The following is a 20,913-nucleotide window of genomic DNA, read 5'->3' as shown; positions in this document are numbered from 1 at the left end:
GTTGTCCTGGCGTCTCTGACCTCCCCCCTATAGGCTGTTGTGTAGTCAGCAAACTTAGTGATGGTTTTGGAGCCGTGCTTGGCCACGCAGTCATGGGTGAACAGGGAGTACAGGAGGGGACTAAGCACGCACCCTTGAGGGGACCCCGTATTGAGGATTAGCATGGCAGATGTGATGTTGCCTACCCTAACTACCTGGGGGCGGCCCGTCAGGAGGTCCAGGATCAAGTTGCAGAGAGAGGTGTTTAGTCCCAGGGTCCTTAGCTAAGTGATGAGCTTTGTACGCACTATGGTGTTGAACACTGAGCTGTAGTCAATGAACAGCATTCTCACGTGTTATTTTTGTTAATTTGGGAAATGGCAGTATGGAGTGTGATTGAGATTGCGTCATCTGTGGATCTGTTGGGGCGGTATGCGAATTGGAGTGGGTCAAGAGTTTCCAGGATGATGGTGTTATGAGCCATGACCAGCCTTTCAAAGCAGTTCATTGCTACTGATGTGAGTGCTACAGGGGAAGGAGTCATTTAGGCAGGTTGCCTTCGCTTTCTTGGGCACAGGGACTGTGTTGGTCTGCTTGAAACATGTTGGTATTACAGACTCAGTCAGGGAGAGCTGGCCCTAGCCTTTTGGGGGCCCTAAGTGAAGTTTTGTTGGGGAGCCAACAAGCAAAACATTTTAGCTGTGCCACTCTTGACAGCTTTGAGAAAATAATTAAGTTTTAGATTTTAATTTCCTGCAATTCTACACATTTTGCCATAGGGTGTAAAGATTTGTTTTGCAGTTTTAAAGCAAATTTCATGCAATTATATTTTTACTCCCACTTTGTAACACAACAAATGTGGAAAAATGCTAGGGTTGTGAATGCTTTCTGAAGGCACTGTATCAGAGGTTGTCTTTCCATCTCCATGACAGCAGAGGGTGGTACAGGGCTGCACAAACAGGATAATGTCCCGCATTGCCACAGTTTGACATCAAGGCTACTTTAGGATTCTGGCACAACACCACCAGTCAACACATTTGAGCGGATAAGGGATTTTATATATATAAGTTTTAATCCAAAAGACAGCCAGTGCTACATGTAATATGTGTAATGCCATACCCCCATGCCATACCCCCATGCATTACAATGGTGCCCTTACGCTCAGTGTTGCCCATCACCAAACACAGCAGAAACCCTTAACATTATTGCTGCTGCGTGGAAACTAATAGTGACACTTGTGTTGTATAGTTCATTAGTGGGAATTCACTGAAAATATATTTAAACAAGTGCAATCATCATTGAACTGTTACTTTCATCAGGATCATTGTAAAGTGGGCTACAACATCTGTGGGGATTTTGTGATCATGATTTGATAACACAATGTACATTTGCTACTGCCGAAGTGGCTTGAATATTCCCCCACTGTCATCACATTGGGAAAAATCCGAATTTGAGATTAGTGCACAGAACTTGAACTTGTGTCGATCGTGCATAACCTCAATGGGAGATGAAAAGTTAGGCTATGTGCACAAATATCAAGTACGGATTTTTCCTAATGTCCTCAAGGCACACAGTCTTCCTAAACAGTCAGTCCACTCTAAAAAGATGGTGACTATAACTTTGGCTACAGGTGCGTTGGCTAAGAAATCAAACCCAACCAACCATGAAAACACATTCAACTGCAGTCATACAATTCAGAAGTCCAATCAAAACAAAAGCAAAGAGTTCAGGGCAACAACACCCCCACACAACAAATAGAAAATGGATATTGTTGGTGTGAGGTGTGAATAAGTATATACAATGAATGACAACTAAAGAAAGAAGAAACTAAAGGACATTCAATTATACATAAAGAAAAATGATGCTTCCTCCATTGTGTAGAGTTAAGCAGTGCATAGCAGAAAAAGATTATGGATCCACAGTATAACTGGAAGAGCATTCAATGTTTTCATGGTCTCCCAGCTACCCATGGCAGTATCATCTGAAGACCCACAGATAAAGTTAGAAAAACATGTGGCCAATACTGAGGGGAATCAACAATGATAAAACACAGAACAGAGCTGTGTCAGATACTGGATTAGTTACAGTGCAGTCAGTCAGCGTGCATAGTGATCAGCAACAACGACAGAAATACCCAGTACATCACCGAGACGTGACGATAAACATCAGATCTCTACGTGGACAAAAAAGCAAATTAACAAAATGGTTCTTTACCTTGAATAGCAAGGTGGGGAAAAAAACATTAAAATGGGTTAAAACGATGAGAATAAAACAGCTACAAAGGAAGTTAAAAACACTGGAAATGTAATATTTCTGGAGATTCAGACTTTCACCCCTTAATAATCCCTGTTTGCCCTATCAGCTCTATCAGCCTATCAGCATGGAAGGGCGTGTGTGTGGTGTAAGTTATTTTGTTTCACAGGCCCGGTGGTTCAGCGGCTGCATTGTTTGCTTTCTTCCTTCTCTTAATCAGCAGCGGATTGGTCGAATCCTCGATGGTCTTGATTTTGATTTGCTCGTAGTCCACTCTCATGGTTGCCAGGGCACTTGTCATTTCCTCCTAGTAACAAAAATCACACAGAAACAATTATAAATAATGTGTAAAGGACCAAGAAATCCAAAGGAGCAAATGCGCAATTGTGTAGATAGAAGCAGACCAAAACACTGTACTTTGTACAGTCTATAGTAGGATATTGTTGTTTTTGTGCTCAATCTGCATGCTAGAGGTGTGTGGATCCAAGTTAGATGCAGAGAGAATGCATTCACAGCACTGCAGTGCCAGTGCTCACCTTGACCTCCTCCCAGACGTCCTTTTCCTCTTGCAGCACACGACTGGTGTGGAGAGGGGTCTGAGGGACCTCCATAGACTGCTGTAGGGAGACCAGCTTAGGTTAGCGCATTGCTTTGGGAAAAAAACATTGTGTCCAATCAAGGAACATGAATATAGGATCAAATTGGAAATGTGAAAAATATTCAGCAACTCTAGGGAGGTCAATTATTACAAAAAAAACATTGTTGCAAAAGATGAGCCCGGTCTCATACCGTATGTGGTTTTATGGTTGCCAAGTTAACATTACTGTGAGGCCAGTTTCTTTGGTATTACAAAGAAGCGAAACAGAGAGGAGTTAGCTTAAGCACAAACAGACTGGACCACCAGGCAAGAAAAGGATGTGAGCGCAACAACAGAATACACTACGACGGCAAATGTGTCGTGTTGACATCACACGGCCAGTTTAGTTTGGTTGACCGAGGAATGTGATTGTCATTAGGACTTCATGCGGTGGTACATATGATTAACTTCATCCGTGACGCTTGTATGTTTCTGTAATTGTAATGTACAGTGGTGTAGGAATATTTTAAGATAATACACAACAGAGAGGACTAGAGGTCAATAGGAAATGAACGATCAATGGAAATAGTTGATTTTCAATTCAACATCTGGTTAGAATCTGTGTAGGGGTTTCAGTCCTGGATTCATGTGGCAAGATCTCATTGGTCTGAATCGTCTATACATTGAGCCTGAAACAGGATACTTGTTTTTTGGCCATTGGCCCAATTTTACTGCAAGGAATTCTAATTGGTCAATCAAAGGCTAGGGTTAGGGGTTATAAATTACCTCCTGTGTCTTTGTTCTGTGGAGAATCATTGAGGACAGGGAAGAATGAACATCGACCATCTACTTCCCAGCATAACATATATGATTTCTTCTCTTTGAATAAACCTATTTTTCTCCCCCTGATTTGCTTTGGGGGCTGTGTTATTGAAGAATAACATCAACTGCTAACAGTGGGTATAGAAAGTCACCACCCCCTTTCAAAATGTTCACCTTTTGTTGCCTTACAGCCTGAAATTTAAAAACACAACATTTGAAGTATAACCAACCATCCCCCAGATCACAAATCAAGCTAATTGGCTTCTGTGGCCAATTGTAGTGACTTTGATTAGTTCAGAATAAAAGCAGTTGTTCATAGAGGACTCCACTGCTTAGTAGAGCAATTGAAAGCAAAGTATCCACTATAGGTAGAAAGGTACTTTCAAAACATCTACGAGATAAAGTTGTGGAAAGGCACAAGTCAGGGGATGGATATAAAAAAAAAAGTCAAAGGCTTTGTCTATCCCTCAGCGCACAGTTAAGACCATTATTAAGAAGTGGAAGGCGTATGGCACCACCCAGACCCTGCATAGATCACGCCGTCCCTCCAAAGCAAGGAGGAGACTGATCAGAGAGGCTAACAAGAAGCCAATGGCGACTTTGAATGAGATTCAGGCCTTAATGGAAAAGACTGGTCAAGTGTGCATATGACCACAATATCACAAGCGCTCCACAAATCTGGCCTCTATAGGAGGGTGGCAAGAAAAAAACCTTCCTCAAAAAAAAAAACACATCAAGTCTTGTTTGAGCTTTGCCAAAAAGCACATTGTAGGTTCTAAGGCCAAGTGGCAAAAGGTGCTGTGGTCAAAACCCATTAGATCTTTCCACCCAAAGAACCCCATGCCTACAGTAAAGCTTGGCGGTGGCAGCATCTTGTTGCGGGGGTGTTTCTCTTCAGCAAGGACTGGAGCACTTGTCAGAATAGAAGGGAAAATGGACAGTGCAAAATACCGACAGATTCCTGAGGAAGACCTGCAGCCCTCCGGCAAGAAGTTGAAAATAGGAAGATGGTTCACGTTTCAACATGACAATGACCCAAAGCACACTGCCTAAGTAACAGTACAGTGGATGAAGGACAAGAAGGTGAATGTCCTTGAGTGGCCTAGACAGAGCCCCGACCTAAATCCCATTGAAAACCTGTGGAATGACTCGAAGAGTGTAGTCCGTGAACAGTCACCATGCAATTTGTCTGAGTTTGAACAACTCTGCAAGGAAGAATGGGCAAATATTGCACAGTCTACGTGTACAAAGTAAGTAGAGACGTATTCATAGAGACTTGTGGCTGTAATTCAAGCAAAAGGTGGTTCCAAGTATTAACTCAGGGGGGTGTTCACTTATCCAAATAAGGTATTTTACTGTTTTAATGTCAATACATTTTCCWGATTTTTTCCCACACCTGGATATTGTGAGATTTTGAAAGGGGGTGGTGACTTTCTATACCCACTGTATGTGTTATGTTTGATATTTGTCTGACTCATTGTTTCCCTCTGCTGCTGTCTTGGTTGGACCAGGTCTCTCTTGAAAAATAGGTGTGTATCTCAATGAGACTAACCTAGATAAATTAAGTTTAAATAAAAATGTAACGTGAAATTCCATTCAGAAAAAACTATTTATTGCGCTCTTCTGTTGTCTTCTTGTGGTCTAGTTGCATTGAAAGTCACTAGTGAATAATCAGTATGTATCTTCATAACAATCGACAACAATTGCTTCATGGTCATACTGCCTGGACTAGGGGGGTAACAGAAGGGTGCTGTGCTTACATTGATCCAGGGGTGGTTCATGAACTCTGTGATGCTCATCCTCTGGGTGGGCTCAGTCTTCAGTAAGTGGCGGATCAACTGTTTAGCTGGGAGAGAGAAAACACAGGAAAACAAAGTTTTAAGCAATTCACATAATTACCATCAAAGTCATGATATTCATTTTGAACCCAGTTTACATACACTTAGGTTGGAGTCATTAAAACTCGTTTTTCAACCACTCCACACATTTCTTGTTAACAAACTATAGTTTTGGCAAGTCGGTTAGGACATCTACTTTGTGCATGACACAAGTAATTTTTCCAGCAATTGTTTACAGACAGATTATATCACTTATAATTCACCGTATCACAATTGCAGTGGTTCAGAAGTTCACATACACTAAGTTGACTGTGCCTTTAAACAGTGTGGAAAATTCCTGAAAATTATGTCATGGCTTTAGAAGTGTCTGATAGGCTAACTGACATGATTTGAGTCAATTGGAGGTGTACCTGTGGATGTATTTCAAGGCCTACCTTCAAACTCTTTGCTTGAAATCATGGGAAAATCAAAAGAAATCAGCCAAGAAGTCAGCCAAGAAATCAAAAGAAATCAACCAAATTTCCAAATGCCTGAAGGTACCACGTTCATCTGTACAAACAATAGTATGCAAGTATAAACACCATGGGACCACGCAGCCATCATACCGCTCAGGAAGGAGACGTGTTTTGTCTCCTGGAGATGAACAAACTTTGGTGCGAAAACTGCAAATCAATCCCAGAACAGCAAAGGCCTTGTGAAGATGCTGGAGGAAACAGGTACAAAAGTATCTATATCCACAGTAAAACGAGTCCTATATCGACATAAACTGAAAGGCCGCTCAGCAAGGAAGAAGCCACTGCTCCAAATCCTCCATAAAAAAGCAAGACTACGGTTTGAAACTGCACATGGGGACAAAGATCGTACTTTTTGGAGAAATGTCCTCTGGTCTGATGAAACAAAAATATAACTGTTTGGCCATAATGACCATTGTTATGTTTGGAAGGAAAAGGACGAGACTTGCAAGCCGAAGAACACCATCCCAACCATGAAGCACGGGGGTGGCAGCATCATGTTTTGGGGGTGCTTTTCTGCAGGAGGGACTGGTGCACTTCACAAAATAGATGGCATCATGAGGTAGGAAAAATGTGGATATTTTGAAGCAACATCTCAAGACATCAGTCAGGAAGTTAAAGCTTGGTCACAAATGGGTCTTCCATATGGACATTGACCCCAAGCATACTTCCAAAGTTGTGGCAAAATTGCATAAGGACAACTAAGTCAAAGTATTGGAGTGGCCATCACAAAGCCCTGACCTCAATGCTATAGTAAATGTATGGGTAGAACTGAAAAAGCGTGTGCGAGCAAGGAGGCCTTAAAACCTGACTCAGTTACACCAGCTCTATCAGGAGGAATGGGTCAAAATCCATCCAACTTATTGTGGGAAGCTTGTGGAAGGCTAGCCGAAACGTTTGACCCAAGTTAACAATTTAAAGGCAATGCTACCAAATACTAATTGAGTGTATGTAAACTTCTGACCCACTGGGAATGTGATGAAAGAAAAAAAAGCTGAAATAAATCATTCTGTCTACTATTATTCTGACATTTCACATTCTTAAAATAAAGTGGTGATCTTAACTGACCTAAGACAGGGAATTTTTACTAGGATTAAATGTCAGGAATTGTGAAAAAAATGAGTTTAAATGTATTTGGCTAAGGTGCATGTAAACATCCGACTTCAACTGTAAATATCTGTCTTCTCTCTCTTACCGTCCTCTGACACGTCAGACCACTCTGGGTTGGGGAACTCGTACTGTCCGTTCCTGATGCGTTTTTTCATCCCAGGGGAGATGGCCAGGCCGTGGTTAGAGTAGAAGGGAGGATATCCACAGAGCCTAGGTGGAGGAGAGGAGAATATATAAGAACCAKTTAAGGTGCTATGTCTTGTACACTGCAGTTATTGGGAATCGATTCATGCTGTCAAGCTATTTTGTATCACTTACAGGATATACATGATAACGCCCAGAGACCACATATCACAGGATTTGTCATACTTCTCTGGACCAAGAACCTCAGGGGCTGGGATCAAGGAGAGGAAATACAGACTCAAAATACATTGAAGCCTTATATTTTATGAACTTAATAATCAATGCCACTGAAATATTCATGAATAATTATACTGACAGGGTAGGCCGTACTATTAAACCAGTCAGTAAGACTGAGTTGCGTGCCCTTACCAACATAATAGGGGGTGTAGCATGGCGTTGCCAGGGAGTTGAGTGTGGTGATTTCTTTGGCAAAACCAAAATCGGTTAGTTTGAGGAGTGCATCTGGTTTTTTGGAGGTGTACAGCAGATTTTCTGGCTGACGGACGAGAAAATAGCATAATTATTTATTGGACTGAACATGTATGTAAAATAAGAGATGTTTAGTATAATTCTGTTCATTGAATCACCAGACAGACTTTACCTTAATGTCTCTGTGAGCGATGTCAATGGCATGCAGGTACTGGATGGCTTCTCCTATACTCTTCATGATGTCAGAGGCCTCTAGACGGGGTGGGAGAGAAGAGAAAGACCAAGTTAGAAGCATAACTGAGCGAGTGAACAGAGTTGAATACCAGTGGAGTGAAGGGATTAGAGGTCGACCGACTATTTTTAAACACTGATACAGATTGGAGGACCAAAATAAGCCGAAACCGATTAAAAATCAGCCGATTTTTATATATATATATATATATATATATATATATATATATATATATTTATTTATTAATTTATTTATTAATTTTTTTTGTTTGTAATAATGACAATTACAAAAATACTGAATGAACAATGAACACTTATTTTAACTTAATATAATACATAAATAAAATCAATTTAGTCTCAAATAAATAATGAAGCATGTTTAATTTGGTTTAAATAATGCAAAAACACAGTGTTGGAGAAGAAAGTAAAAGTGCAATATGTGCCATGTAAAAAAGCTAACGTTTAAGTTCCTTGCTCAGAACATGAGAACATATGAAAACTGGTGGTTCCTTTTAACATGAGTCTTCAATATTCACAGTTAAATTTTAGGTTGTAGTGCAGAAAGCAGAGCTCGTCTGCATGTTCCCCTGTCAGTCTGCTCCTCTGCTTATCATAAAATATTCCCCACCTCTCTCGCTTGGGACCGAAGAAGGTGGGGAACAGAGAAACTTCTTTACCAGTGGAGCGAGTGATTGAAGTCTGTCCTCATTCTGCTTCCACCACTCCAAAGGCAAACTCTTTCTGTCAATGACAGGCTCTGTGAGGTAACGCTCCAACTCAATTTCAAAACTTCACTGGACTGCCCTCTTGACTTCCAAGGATTCTAGTGTAGAGGCTGTCCACCAGACTGGGTGGCTGATCTATCCGGACTCTTAGCACCTGGATCTGGGTCCTCCTCTTCACTAGTCCCTTCTGCTGTGGCTCTGGGTTTGGTTTCTTAGTAGGTCAGATTCCTCCTTCAGCCACTCTCTTGCTTTCTCTCGTGCTGTCCCTGAGGTGAAGGCGTAGCTCTTGTAACGTGGATCCAGGACAGTTGCCAGCACCAGGCACTTGGTCTCCTCGGCCTTGGAGAACCACCTTGTCAGACTGTCCAACATGGTCTTCCGTAAAGTTTTGATGCCTTGAGTAGAAGAAACCTCCTGCTGCAGCATCAGCACCAACACACTGGGGATGATGCATGCGGCTGTAGAGTTGGAGTGGCACATCTCCAGTGTCACCTCCTCCATAGGTGCCAGTCTCAATTAGGTTAGAGACAATGTCCCACTGTGCAGCAGACAAACTGCTGATGTGTCCGTATTCACCTGCATACACATTCAGTGCACGCCACTGTTCAAACATCCTCTGCAACATGTGTAGTGTTGAYTTCCAGCGAGTTTGAACTGCTTGGATGATGCTGTGTTTCGGAAGGCCAAGCGCTTCCTGAATGACCCTCAGACTCTGTTTGGCCAGTACAGAGTGGTCAAAGTGAGTTGCACTGCTCTTCAACGTGGCAATAATGTCTAGCACAGCTCTCTGACTGGATAGGCCATCATTGATTACAAGCTGTAGGGTGTGTGCACTGCAGCTGAAGTCTGGAAGCTCTGCCAGTCTCATACCTTTCACCATGTCTGCCCCACTGTCCCTGAGGATCAGCACTACACGTAGTGTGGATTTCCCAGTATTCCAACATGGTCAAAAACATCTCTCGGATGTAGTTTCCTGTGTGTGATCCAGTCATAGTCTTGACATTCAGCACAACCTGCTTTCTTGTCCAGACATTGTCAATGAAAATGTCCAGTAAGGCTCATCAGGGATTCTGTAGTGCCTGACCAGCAGTCAGTTGTGAATGCCATGTGTGGAGCATCCACTGGTGCCACCAGATTCTTCACAACTCTTTCATGTGTTTTATCTAGCATTTCTGTGGAGGTAGAATTGTTCATCTTTGATCCTGTACCAGGGTTCAGCAAGAGTAATCAGCCACTGAAAACCAACATCAGACACTACTGTGAATGGCTGGTTGTCAGTGGCAATCATCTCAAAAATTGCTTCATCCATCTTCTTGGCCCTTGGGTCTTTTGTCTTGCCATTTTGTTTGTTTATTCAAAAGTTGTAATATTGTAGCCTGCGATGTCTGTGACGTGTCTATCACCTTTTCCTTGTGAAGAATGTGTGTTTGCTTCCTTATGAGCTTTTGGATGGGTGTTCTTAAGGTGATTCCACAGGTTGGTGGTATTTTTTGACCTACATCTTTCTCACAAATAAGACACCTTGCTTTCCCTGGTGCCAATTCAATGTAATAGTCCCAACACTGGTGCTCTGCTTTTCTCTGCCGTCTGTATGATTATATTAATTTTACACACACACACCTCTCTGAAGTGACAAGGACACTGAAGAGTCTGCTTAGGAGACACAAATACTCTCAACTGTTTGAATAATAAAACTATAGTTTAAGTTACCTGTGATGAATGTTGAAAACAAAAACGAATTTCTATATGCACAAAATCCTATTTTAATAATGGGCATGGTAAGAATTGACAACCAAAGTGCGAATCATAATTCCCATGACACCTTCTAGCAAAATCTGAAAAGCGGTTCCTTCATTCATTTATTCCATAGGATATTTTTAGATTTACTTCAAATAAGGTCTGTGTTTCGTGTAGGCTTACACCACCTTGCCAATTTGATAACTGTGTAGATATCCATAGGACAAGGTAACTCTGATCAATATTGGCTAAATATAAGAGAAGATATATATTTTTTTGTAGAGTGGATTTATGAAAATATGTTACCTTATATTTGTGAGATTTACACGGGCATCAACACGCTGAGGTGGTTTAAGCCTGCACGAAACAGACCTTATTTGAAGTAGATCAAGACATTCCCTACAGAAGAGATCAACGGTAAAATAACGAAGGAACCCCTTTCAAGTTCAGCTGCAAGTTATTATAGGAATTATGACGTGTCAACTATTTCTCTCTACCATTTGTATTTCATGTACCTTTGACTATTGGATGTGCTTATAGGCACTTTAGTATTGCCAGCCTATTCTCGGGAGTTGATAGGCTTGAAGTCACAAACAGCGCTGTGCTTCAAGCATTGCTAAGAGCTGCTGGCAAACGCAGCAAACCTTCTTGCCACAGCTCGCATTGATGTGCCATCCTGGATGAGCTGCACTACCTGAGCCACTTGTGTGGGTTGTAGACTCCGTCTCATGCTACCACTGGAGTGAAAGCACCGCCAGCATTCAAAAGTGACCAAAACATCAGCCAGGAAGCATAGGAACTGAGAAGTGGTCTGTGGTCACCACCTGCAGAACCACTCCTTTATTGGGGGTGTCTTGCTAATTGCCTATAATTTCCACCTTTTGTCTATTCCATTTGCACAACAGCATGTGAAATTTATTGTCAATCAGTGTTGCTTCCTAAGTGTACAGTTTGATTTCACAGAAGTGTGATTGACTTGGAGTTACATTGTGTTGTTTAAGTGTTCCCTTTATTTTTTTGAGCAGTGTATGTAAAACATGTATCTTTCAAAGTTTATGATGAGTCTTTCTCTTATTTGACGTGGCTCTCTGCAATTTCTCCGGATATTTTGGAGGCATTTCTGAACATGGCGCCAATGTAAACCGAGATTTGCGGATATAAATATGCACATTATCGAACAACACATAAATGTATTGTGTAACATGATGTCCTATGAGTGTCATCTGATGAAGATCATCAAAGGTTAGTGATTCATTTTATCTCTATTTCTGCTTTTTGTGACTACTATCTTTTGCTGGGAAAATGGCTGTGTTTTTCTGTGGCTATGTACTGAGCTAACATAATCGTTTGGTGTGCTTTCACCGTAAATCCTTTTTGAAATCAGACATGTTGGCTGGATTCACAACATGTGTAGCTTTAATTTGGTGTCTTTCATGTGTGATTTCATGAAAGATTGATTTTTATAGTAAAATATTTGAATTTGGCACGCTACATTTTTTCTGCCTTTTGGCCAAGTGGGACGCTACCGTCCCACATATCCCAGAGAAGTTAAGAGGCATTAGAAGACACAAATGTATGTTACCAATTGAATAACATCTATTGCAGGATTAGATTGAGCAATAAAAGCCCCACTTTTATTCCATAGGCAGGGATCTGCTGTTGCAAGAGCACATTTTCCACTGGTTTCAAAAACAATGATTGATAGGCAGCTTAACCTTCTTGAATTCAACTATTATTGAGTTCAAATACACATTGAAATTTGTGAACAGCCATCCACAACAACCACAATCCGTGAGGCTCAAATAGCTAAATGACAGCAGCAGCAGGATTCACATCAATGCGCTATGTAGATATGAATAATAAGTGATATCCGTATCGCCATAGACTACACCACTGCGGTCATCCTTACCTCTAAGGTATTATTCAAGTTGGATAATCTTTGGATGCCGACAGCAGTCGCACCATTGAAAGACATAGCTTGGACTGTAGCCTACACATTTGGCATGTCATCACAGTGGTCTCTGACTTGTGGTCAGACTCACTCAGGTGGAACAAACTTAAAAACTTGCGCCTTTTTTCAATGCTTATTAGAGAATTGTCAAACATTTTGTTACGCAAACATCCTTTCTGAATTTAAAAGTAATCCTCGATGTAATTCTCTAGTTTTTCAAAAGTATCTGTAATCTGATGACAATATTTTAGCTGGTAAAGGATTAGTTACCGTTTTTTCGTAAACCTTTACTTCCCAACTCTGATGTCACCTATGCGCTTAAATAGCGAATGGAGGACGCTTTACCCCTGGTTCATTTTCATGCCAGCCAGGTAGGCTATACTCCTGTTGTAAAGAGAAGCAATGTGCTTAATATTTGGAAAGTTAAGAAATAAATATAGTAGGTATAGTCTATAGAAAGCTGATGGGATCCTCGTTTTAATAGAGGTCATCATTGTTTTCTACCGCAATTGCATAGCCTATAGAAATGTTGCGCAACATGAGCTCATGGGCTCTCATGAAGTGTTTGATTAGATTTTCGATTACATTTGTATTGATGTCAGAGTGATTAAATGCTCAATAGAGTGCTGAGTACCAGGCAGTTAACAAGATTTGTTGGCTACTAATGACCATCAGCAGCATCAGAGCTTGGAGAAGCCTAACTACCGTGACTAAACGGTCACATGGAATTTGACTGCCATGACTCGTTACCACCGGTGTGGCGGTAATACGGTCCCCGTAACAGCCCTACTCATTACCTCTTTCTGTGAATGCCTGGTTCCCTCGGTCTTGAATATGGCTGAATAGCTCACCTCCATCCATACTAAAATGGAGAGAAAACATTGAATAACATAGGGTAAATGTGTGTGTGTGTGTGTGTGTGTGTGTGTGTCAGTCACCCACCACTCCATGACGATGAGCAGGCACTTCCTGCTTTGGTAGAGGTTTTCGTAGACGTCCATGATGCGTACGATGTGAGAACATGGCGACGCCCTCCAGTGGAGCTCTACCTCCCGACGAGCTTTCGCACAATCCTGCAGCATCTGAAGAGAGGGGGCAGAGTAGATGAGAAGAGAGAAGAGTAAGGAGGGAATCAGAGGCTAAATCAGATCTTCATGGGTTCCTTTCCTCCTCTCCTTACCACCATTAAAATCAAATCAAACTTTATTTATCACATGCACCGAATACAGTTCAAGAAGATTACCACTGATATCAAAGAGAACAGGTTTAAATAAAAGTGAAGGAAATATGATGGAAGAGTGAGAGACAATTACCAGCATGAGGGATTTTTAGGCCAATGAGGCAAACCACACAGAGCAAGCTGCTGACTAACAAGTCTTTCAAAAGGTTACGTCTAGATTTCTCCCCAACCAGTGTCTAGTGCAGCCTACTTTCTCCGCTATTGATAGTACATCAGGCCAGGGGTCTCAAACATGCAGTGTCTAACTTGTCATTGTTTCTGAATTAGAAAAACAATGCAGAAGATTTTCCATCCTCAGTTCACTCCAAGTTCAGAGGCCTCAAACCACAGACAGAGCAAAAGCCATCCAGAGGCAGTCACTTCCCTGATTTTGACATTCAGATCTGATTACGGCAGCCTCAGACACATCATAATACAATTTCCCTCCTTCCCAGATGGAACAAGCCTAATGGAACCTAATGAAATTACTCACCAATTTGGGAGTTCAAGAACAATACCACACAAAAGACCAAGCTGGTTGAAAAAATAAAGGCTTAACACTTGGCCTGCCTGGCGTGTGGCTAGTAAGCAAACACATATTGACAATCAATCCACCGCATCCGCCAAATGGTGGCCTTACGGAATTGAAGGTGGCCGAGCTACAGCGGTGTTTGTGAGACCATGAGACATCCCGAAAATCTGTAGGGTTCGAACGGTTTGGCCCAAGATCCACTCTGGAAAGATGAGACTCATGAATGTGATGGTGTTCTCAGTTTTGCTCTACGATACCCACAAGTGTCAGGGGATTCGTCTGAAGTCGGTACCGCCAATTTGCCCACTTCTGTCTGTAGCATCCGAACAGTTTAGGCTACACACTAATATGACCACTCTATGGAAAGGTGAGACTCAGGAAAACGTACAAATAATAAACTCGGCAAAAAAAGAACCGTCCTCTCACTGTCAACTGCGTTTATTTTCAGCAAACTAATCATGTGTAAATATTTATATGAAAATAAGATTCAACAGACAAACTGAACAAGTTCCACATACATGTGACTAACAGAAACAGAACAAAGGGGGGGTCAAAATCAAAAGTAACAGTATCTGGTGTGGCCACCAGCTGCATTAAGTACTGCAGTGCATTTCCTCCTCATTGACTGCACCACATTTGCCAGTTCTTGCTGTGAGATGTTACCCCACCCTTCCACCAAGGCACCTGCAAGGTCCTGGACATTTCCGGAGGGAATGGCCCAAGTCCTCACCCTCCCATAAGTGCCCTCCCCTCCCATAAGTGCACAATGGGATTGAGATCTGGGCTCTTCGCTGGCCATGGCAGAACACTGACATTCCTGTCTTGCAGGAAATCACACAGAGAACGAGCAGTATGGCTGGTGGCATTATCATGCTGGAGGGTCATGTCAGGATGAGCCTGCAGGAAGGGTACCACATGAGGGATGAGGATGTCTTCCCTGTAACGCACAGTGTTGAGAATGCCTGCAATGACAACAAGCTCAGTCCGATGATGCTGTGACACCGCCCCAGAACATGACGGACCCTCCACCTCCAAATCGATCCCGCTCCAGAGTACAGGCCTCGGTGTAATGCTCATTCCTTCGACGATAACCGCGAATAAGACCATCACTGGTGAGACAAAACCGCGACTCGTCAGACAAAAGCACTTTTTGCCAGTCCCGTCTGATCCAGCGACGGTAGGTTTGTGCCCATAGGCGACGTTGTTGCCGGTGATGTCTGGGGAGGACCTGCCTTACAACAGGCCACAAGCCCTCAGTCCAGCCTCTCTCAGCCTATTGCAGACAGTCTGAGCACTGATGGAGGGATTGTGCGTTCCTGGTGTAACTCGGGCAGTTGTTGTTGCCATCCAGTACCTGTCCCGCAGGTGTGATGTTCGGGTGTACTGATACTGTGCAGCTGTTGTTACATGTAGTCTGCCACTGTGAGGACGATCAGCTGTCCGTCCTGTCTCCCTGTAGCAGTGTCTTAGGCGTCTCACAGTACGGACATTGCAATTTATTGCCCTGGCCACATCTGCAGTCCTCATGCCTCCTTGCAGCATGCCTAAGGCACGTTCACGGAGATGAGCAGGGACCATGGGTATCTTTCTTTTGGTGTTTTTCCAGAGTCAGTAGAAAGGCCTCTTTAGTGTCCTATGTTTTCATAACTGTGACCTTAATTGCCTACCGTCTGTAAGCGGTTAGTGTCTTAACGACCGTTCCACAGGTGCTTGTTCATTAATTGTTTATGGTTCATTGAACAAGCATGGGAAACAGTCTGATCTAAATCGCAAGTCAAACCAAAATTGCAACATTTGGATAAAAATAAGGCCTTGATTATTTGCCCATATCATGCAGCTCTACGTGGCAGCGTGTCAATTATCTCAAATGAATGCAGAAATTGCAGGAAATTATTTTTGGTTGAATTTGAATTGAACAGTATAAAACAGAATGGAGAAAGACCCATTGAAATCCCTTAGAATGTATGTGTTGCCTCCGTAGGGTCACGCACTACTCATAAAGCAAAGGAGGGGTTTGTACCTGTCTCGGTATAGAGAATAACAATGGTCCAACGTATTTTTTTCACGCGGGTGAAGCAAGAGATGTGTTGGTGTAATTTAGGGAGAATTTTCCTAAAACGTCCTTTGTTAAAGTACAACGAATACAGCCTCGGGATATGCTGTTTTCAATTTGTTCAAAGTCCTGTGTAATTCCTTGAGTGCCAGCGTGGTGATGGATTGTGGGGCACTGTACACAGACGTGATACAAACACCTGTGAATTGTCTCAGGAGATAATGGGGTCAGCATTTGATTGCGAAGTATTCCAGGTCAGGGGAACAGAAACGCTTAAGGGTTTGTACATTCCTACCGCCACACCATGAGTTGTTGATCATGAAACGACAGTAGCAGATGACCCAAAAGTGGTTTGAGACTACTATGATTTCCCATTGCAGTCAATTAAATTGTAGCAATTCTGGTAACACTTAATAATTCATAAACAAACTTAATATCAGTAAAAACACGACAACTAATTGGTACGTTTACTTTTACTTGTGTGAATTTACATTATTGTCCCTCAATATCTTAAAGATACAGTGCATTTGGAAAGTATTCAGACCACTTTCCCTTTTCCACATTTATAGCCTTATTCTAAAATGGATTAAATAAAATAAAAAGTCCTCAATCTACACACAATACTCCATAATGATAAAACGAACAGGTTTCTAGAACTGTTTGCTAATTTATAAAAAATTATTTAGAGCTGTCCTCCCGGTCAAACTGAGCAATCGGGGGAGAAGGGTCTTCGGCAGGGAGGTGACCAAGTACTAGATGTCGACCGATTATGATTTTTCAACGCCGATACCGATACTGATTATTGGAGGACCAAAAAAAGCAGATACCGATTAATCGGACGATTTWAAAAAATATATTTATAATAATGACAATTACAACAAAACTTCAATTTGGTTTAAATAATGCAAAAACAAAGTGTTGGAGAAGAAAGTAAAAGTGCAATATGTGCCATGTAAAAAAGCTAACGTTTAAGTTCCTTGCTCAGAACATGAGAACATATGAAAGCTGGTGGTTCCTTTTAACACGAGACTTCAATATTCCAAGGTAAGAGGTTTTAGGTTGTAGTTAATATACACTGCTCAAAAAAATAAAGGGAACACTAAAATAACACATCCTAGATCTGAATGAATGAAATATTCTTATTAAATACTTTTTTCTTTACATAGTTGAATGTGCTGACAACAAAATCACACAAAAATTATCAGAAACAAGATTCTCTGGTCTGATGAAACCAAGACTGAACTCTCTGGCCTGAATGCCAAGAGTCACGTCTGGAAGAATGAAGCAGAGTACAGAAAGATCCTTGATGAAAACCTGCTCCAGAGTGCTCAGGATCTCAGACTGGGGCGATGGTTCACCTTCCAACAGGACTACAACCTGAAAATAGCTGTGCAGCGACACTCCCAATCCAACCTGACAGAGCTTGAGAGGATCTGCAGAGAAGAATGGGAGAAACTCCCCAAATACAGGTGTGCCAAGCWTGCAGCGTCAAACCCAAGAAAAAACAAGGATATAATCGCTGCCAAAGGTGCTTCAACAAAGTACTGAGTAAAGGGTCTGAATACTTATGTAAATGTAATATTTCTAAAAACCTACTTTGCCATGTCAATATGGGGTATTGTGTGAAGATTTAATACATTTGGAATAAGGCTGTAACATAACAACATTTGAAAAAAGTCAAGGGGTTTGAATACTTCACAAATGCACTGTATGTGGGTTTTTGGTAACGGAATTACAAGGCACAAGGCAATGTTTCTTAAACTTAGAGAAGGCAAATKATTTCTACCAAACTAAATATAAAAGTGCTGATATTAGGGTCTGAACTTCAATATTGTGTTTTTACATATTTAGCTTTTAAAAGAGACTTTCTGGTAGATGTCCAAAATCCCTTTTCCATCTGACCAGAAATCAAACTCTTTGCTTATTCCTAATTGTTAGGATGGCAAATGGTAATAAAATGTATATATGCTTTCATTTCAACAACTAAAAATATATAGACTCTTCGCTTTCATTTGACACCCAATTTGACATGCTCCCATGAACTTCACGTTGGTGCTCATAGGTACTTTACATGGAAATGCCCAACACACACAGAGACAGATAAGAGATTCTCCTCGTTAAAGTATTGTATACATTTGGAAATACCCAGTACAGTTGACTCCTGATATCACCTCAATGTAAATAGTCCTATATGCACTAAACCAAACATGCAGAAATCCAGAGCAAGTAAAAAGTAGGCCAACTGAATTTGAACAGGGGAACGGCACTAGTATGAATAAATAGCACTTAATCCATGTCGGAGGTTTAAGGCGCAAGGTGTCAGCGATGTTGCGTCCTCCTGACCCGGCTTACTGCGTGTAGCCTACCCACTTCCACGTCAACAAACATGAGTCACTCCCTGACTTCATTCAGTATTCACGGGAGGAAGGTGCGCCGTACAGCTGCCACTACCATTGTCTCAGCATGACACACACGTGTCTATGGACCACCTAAGCATTGTCACGAGAGCAGGATGTGATCGTCACAACTTTTATCAGGGAGAACGCTACTAGCCCAGTCAGTTTTAATGATAAAATGATTCCAGTGTGACGGAATTACAATTTGATTCAGATTTTTCACTTAAAAAAAAAAAAGTATGCCAAACATAAAAAACACTGATTTCAAAACGTTTAACAAACCACACAAACGCTATGCACAATGACTTTTGTACAATTTAGACAGACAAGTTCACAAAAACACATCTACTGGATGAACTGTCCAAATGGAAAGTTTGGTAACAGAATTACAGTAAAATCTCCTTCAGTTTTTATGCGACCACYTTTTCCAAAAACTCTTAAATATCTGCAGCCGGCTGKAASACAGCCCGGGATCGAGCCCGGATCTGTAATGATGCCTCGAGCACTGCAATGTAGTGCCTTAGACCGCTGCGCAACTTGGGAGGCTCTCGGTCATATTTTTTAAGACCTTTGAAAACTGAATAAGACCATTTATATAAATGAATGTAATACTTCAAAGGACCCGCGGACACTCTTGACAGTAGTTGAGTAGAGTTCAGTACAATACATTATACAGTACTGTTCTATACTCTACCTTTCTTTACTGTCCTGTACTCTACTTTCTTTACTGTATTGTGGGGTGMGAAAACATTTTCAGTGTWAACTTAAATGACTAAAACAGGATATAAAGTATGCAGAAAGTACTGTAGAGAACAGTATAACGTACTGTATTGAACTCTTCTCTACTACTGTTAGAGTGTCCACAGGTCCTTAGAAGTATTACATTCATTTATCTAAATGAAATGCCTCTAAGTAATCTCAAGGGAGAGGTTCGGTATGAAATACACTCCCTTCTAGATGTGCTGGGTGGTACCACCTCAAGGCTTACTATAAAAACAGCGCGCCTTATTTGGCAATGGTCCTGGTAAATGGAGTGTGCCAATATATTTTGCATGATGTTTCCTTGACAAGACTACTGACGTTACACAAATTTCAAAAGGCAGTAAGGCACATTTCCGTACTTTCGTGTAAAAAAAAAATAATATGTTTTTAATTAGGCGGATAGCCAGGTGCACAAATGAAGCATTTGTGTTTAGTGAGTCCGCCAGATCAGAGGCAGTAGGGATGACCAGGGATGTTCTCTTGATAAGTGTGTGAARTGGACCATTTTCCTGTCAAAATGTAACGAGTACATTTTGGGTGTCAGGGAAAATGTATGGAGTAAAAAGTACATAATTTTCTTTAGAAATGTAGCAAAGTAAAAGTTGCCAAAAATCGAAATAGTAAAGTACAGATACCCCAAAAAACTACTTCAGTAGTACTTGAAAGTATTTTTACACCACTGGTCCACATTTCAAAAAATTGTTTCGCGTGCAATGGGGGGGGTATTCAAACTTACACCGCAAGTGGAAATAGATGTCAGGAACTTGGTGCCTTACCCCTGTGAGCTGACTGTCCTCGGCCCGGTTTCCCAAAAGCATTTTAAGGCCAAGTTCATTGTTAGGCCGTCATTGTAAATAAAAAATGTGTTCTTAACTGACTTGCCTAGATAAATCAAAAACACAAATATCATTAGAACCTTTGTAGGAGCCTCGTTAAAATATCCGAGCTGTTTACTAAAACAAATGTTATTAACGCTGCACTTAAAACGCTCATATTCTAACACCAGCCTCAGAGCACTCCTAGAACAGCCACGTTACTAGAAGTTGCTGGAAGCTTTTTGCCCTCCCGCATCACTTTATAAAGAGAAGATCTCCGCTAAACATAGAAGAATAACAGTGATATCTGTCTCTCCAGGAGCTGATCTGTCGTCAGTATTTCGGAATAATTCTTAATGTTATGGTAATATTTGAAAGGAGAAAGCTGACCAGAGAGCACCGCTGCTCTTTTGATCCTATCAGTATCGACACGTGCCTCAACGACACACTTAGCAAAAGCATCTTTGGCCGTTGTAAGAAAGATACATCGTTAAAAAACACTTGTAAGCCTAAATTTCATCGCTATTGGGAAACCGGGCCCAGAGCCGTATTTGCTCGCGATGCACATAATTAAATTATCAGAGTGCCAGTGTACTTCTGGTAAAAATACTTTAGAGAAAGTGTTGTGATCAGGTACAACTACGTTACCCACCCCCAAAATGAATACTTATGAGCAATTCCCCAACACCCAACACTTCTGACCTAAACACTTTTTTTATTTGAAGTGGTTGGCTGAAATTAGGGTTAAGATTTACCATTTAATACCGCAACATTGTCTCTGCGGCCTCG

At 41.5% G+C, this 20,913-nt stretch overlaps 1 protein-coding gene across 1 annotated transcript in view; it reads right to left on the bottom strand.

The window, feature by feature from the left end:
* Positions 1–1,752: 1,752 nt before the first annotated feature.
* LOC111966168 (MAP kinase-activated protein kinase 2) overlaps positions 1,753–20,913 on the bottom strand; it is a 29,099-nt gene continuing 9,938 nt past the window's right edge. The window contains exons 2-10 of the mRNA XM_023990589.2: positions 13,290–13,429; positions 13,145–13,209; positions 7,876–7,955; positions 7,644–7,770; positions 7,410–7,485; positions 7,177–7,301; positions 5,392–5,477; positions 2,769–2,849; positions 1,753–2,539 (exon numbers count right to left, since the gene is read on the bottom strand). Coding sequence (XP_023846357.1) covers positions 2,396–2,539; positions 2,769–2,849; positions 5,392–5,477; positions 7,177–7,301; positions 7,410–7,485; positions 7,644–7,770; positions 7,876–7,955; positions 13,145–13,209; positions 13,290–13,429 — 924 coding nt within the window. The 3' untranslated portion in view covers positions 1,753–2,395. The remainder of the gene's footprint in view (positions 2,540–2,768; positions 2,850–5,391; positions 5,478–7,176; positions 7,302–7,409; positions 7,486–7,643; positions 7,771–7,875; positions 7,956–13,144; positions 13,210–13,289; positions 13,430–20,913) is intronic.

The sequence above is a fragment of the Salvelinus sp. IW2-2015 genome, linkage group LG7 (assembly GCF_002910315.2).
Source record: "Salvelinus sp. IW2-2015 linkage group LG7, ASM291031v2, whole genome shotgun sequence".
Lineage (NCBI taxonomy): Eukaryota > Metazoa > Chordata > Actinopteri > Salmoniformes > Salmonidae > Salvelinus > Salvelinus sp. IW2-2015.
The sequence above is the reverse complement of the archived record's forward strand: the minus strand, read 5'-3'. Positions and strand labels throughout refer to the sequence as shown.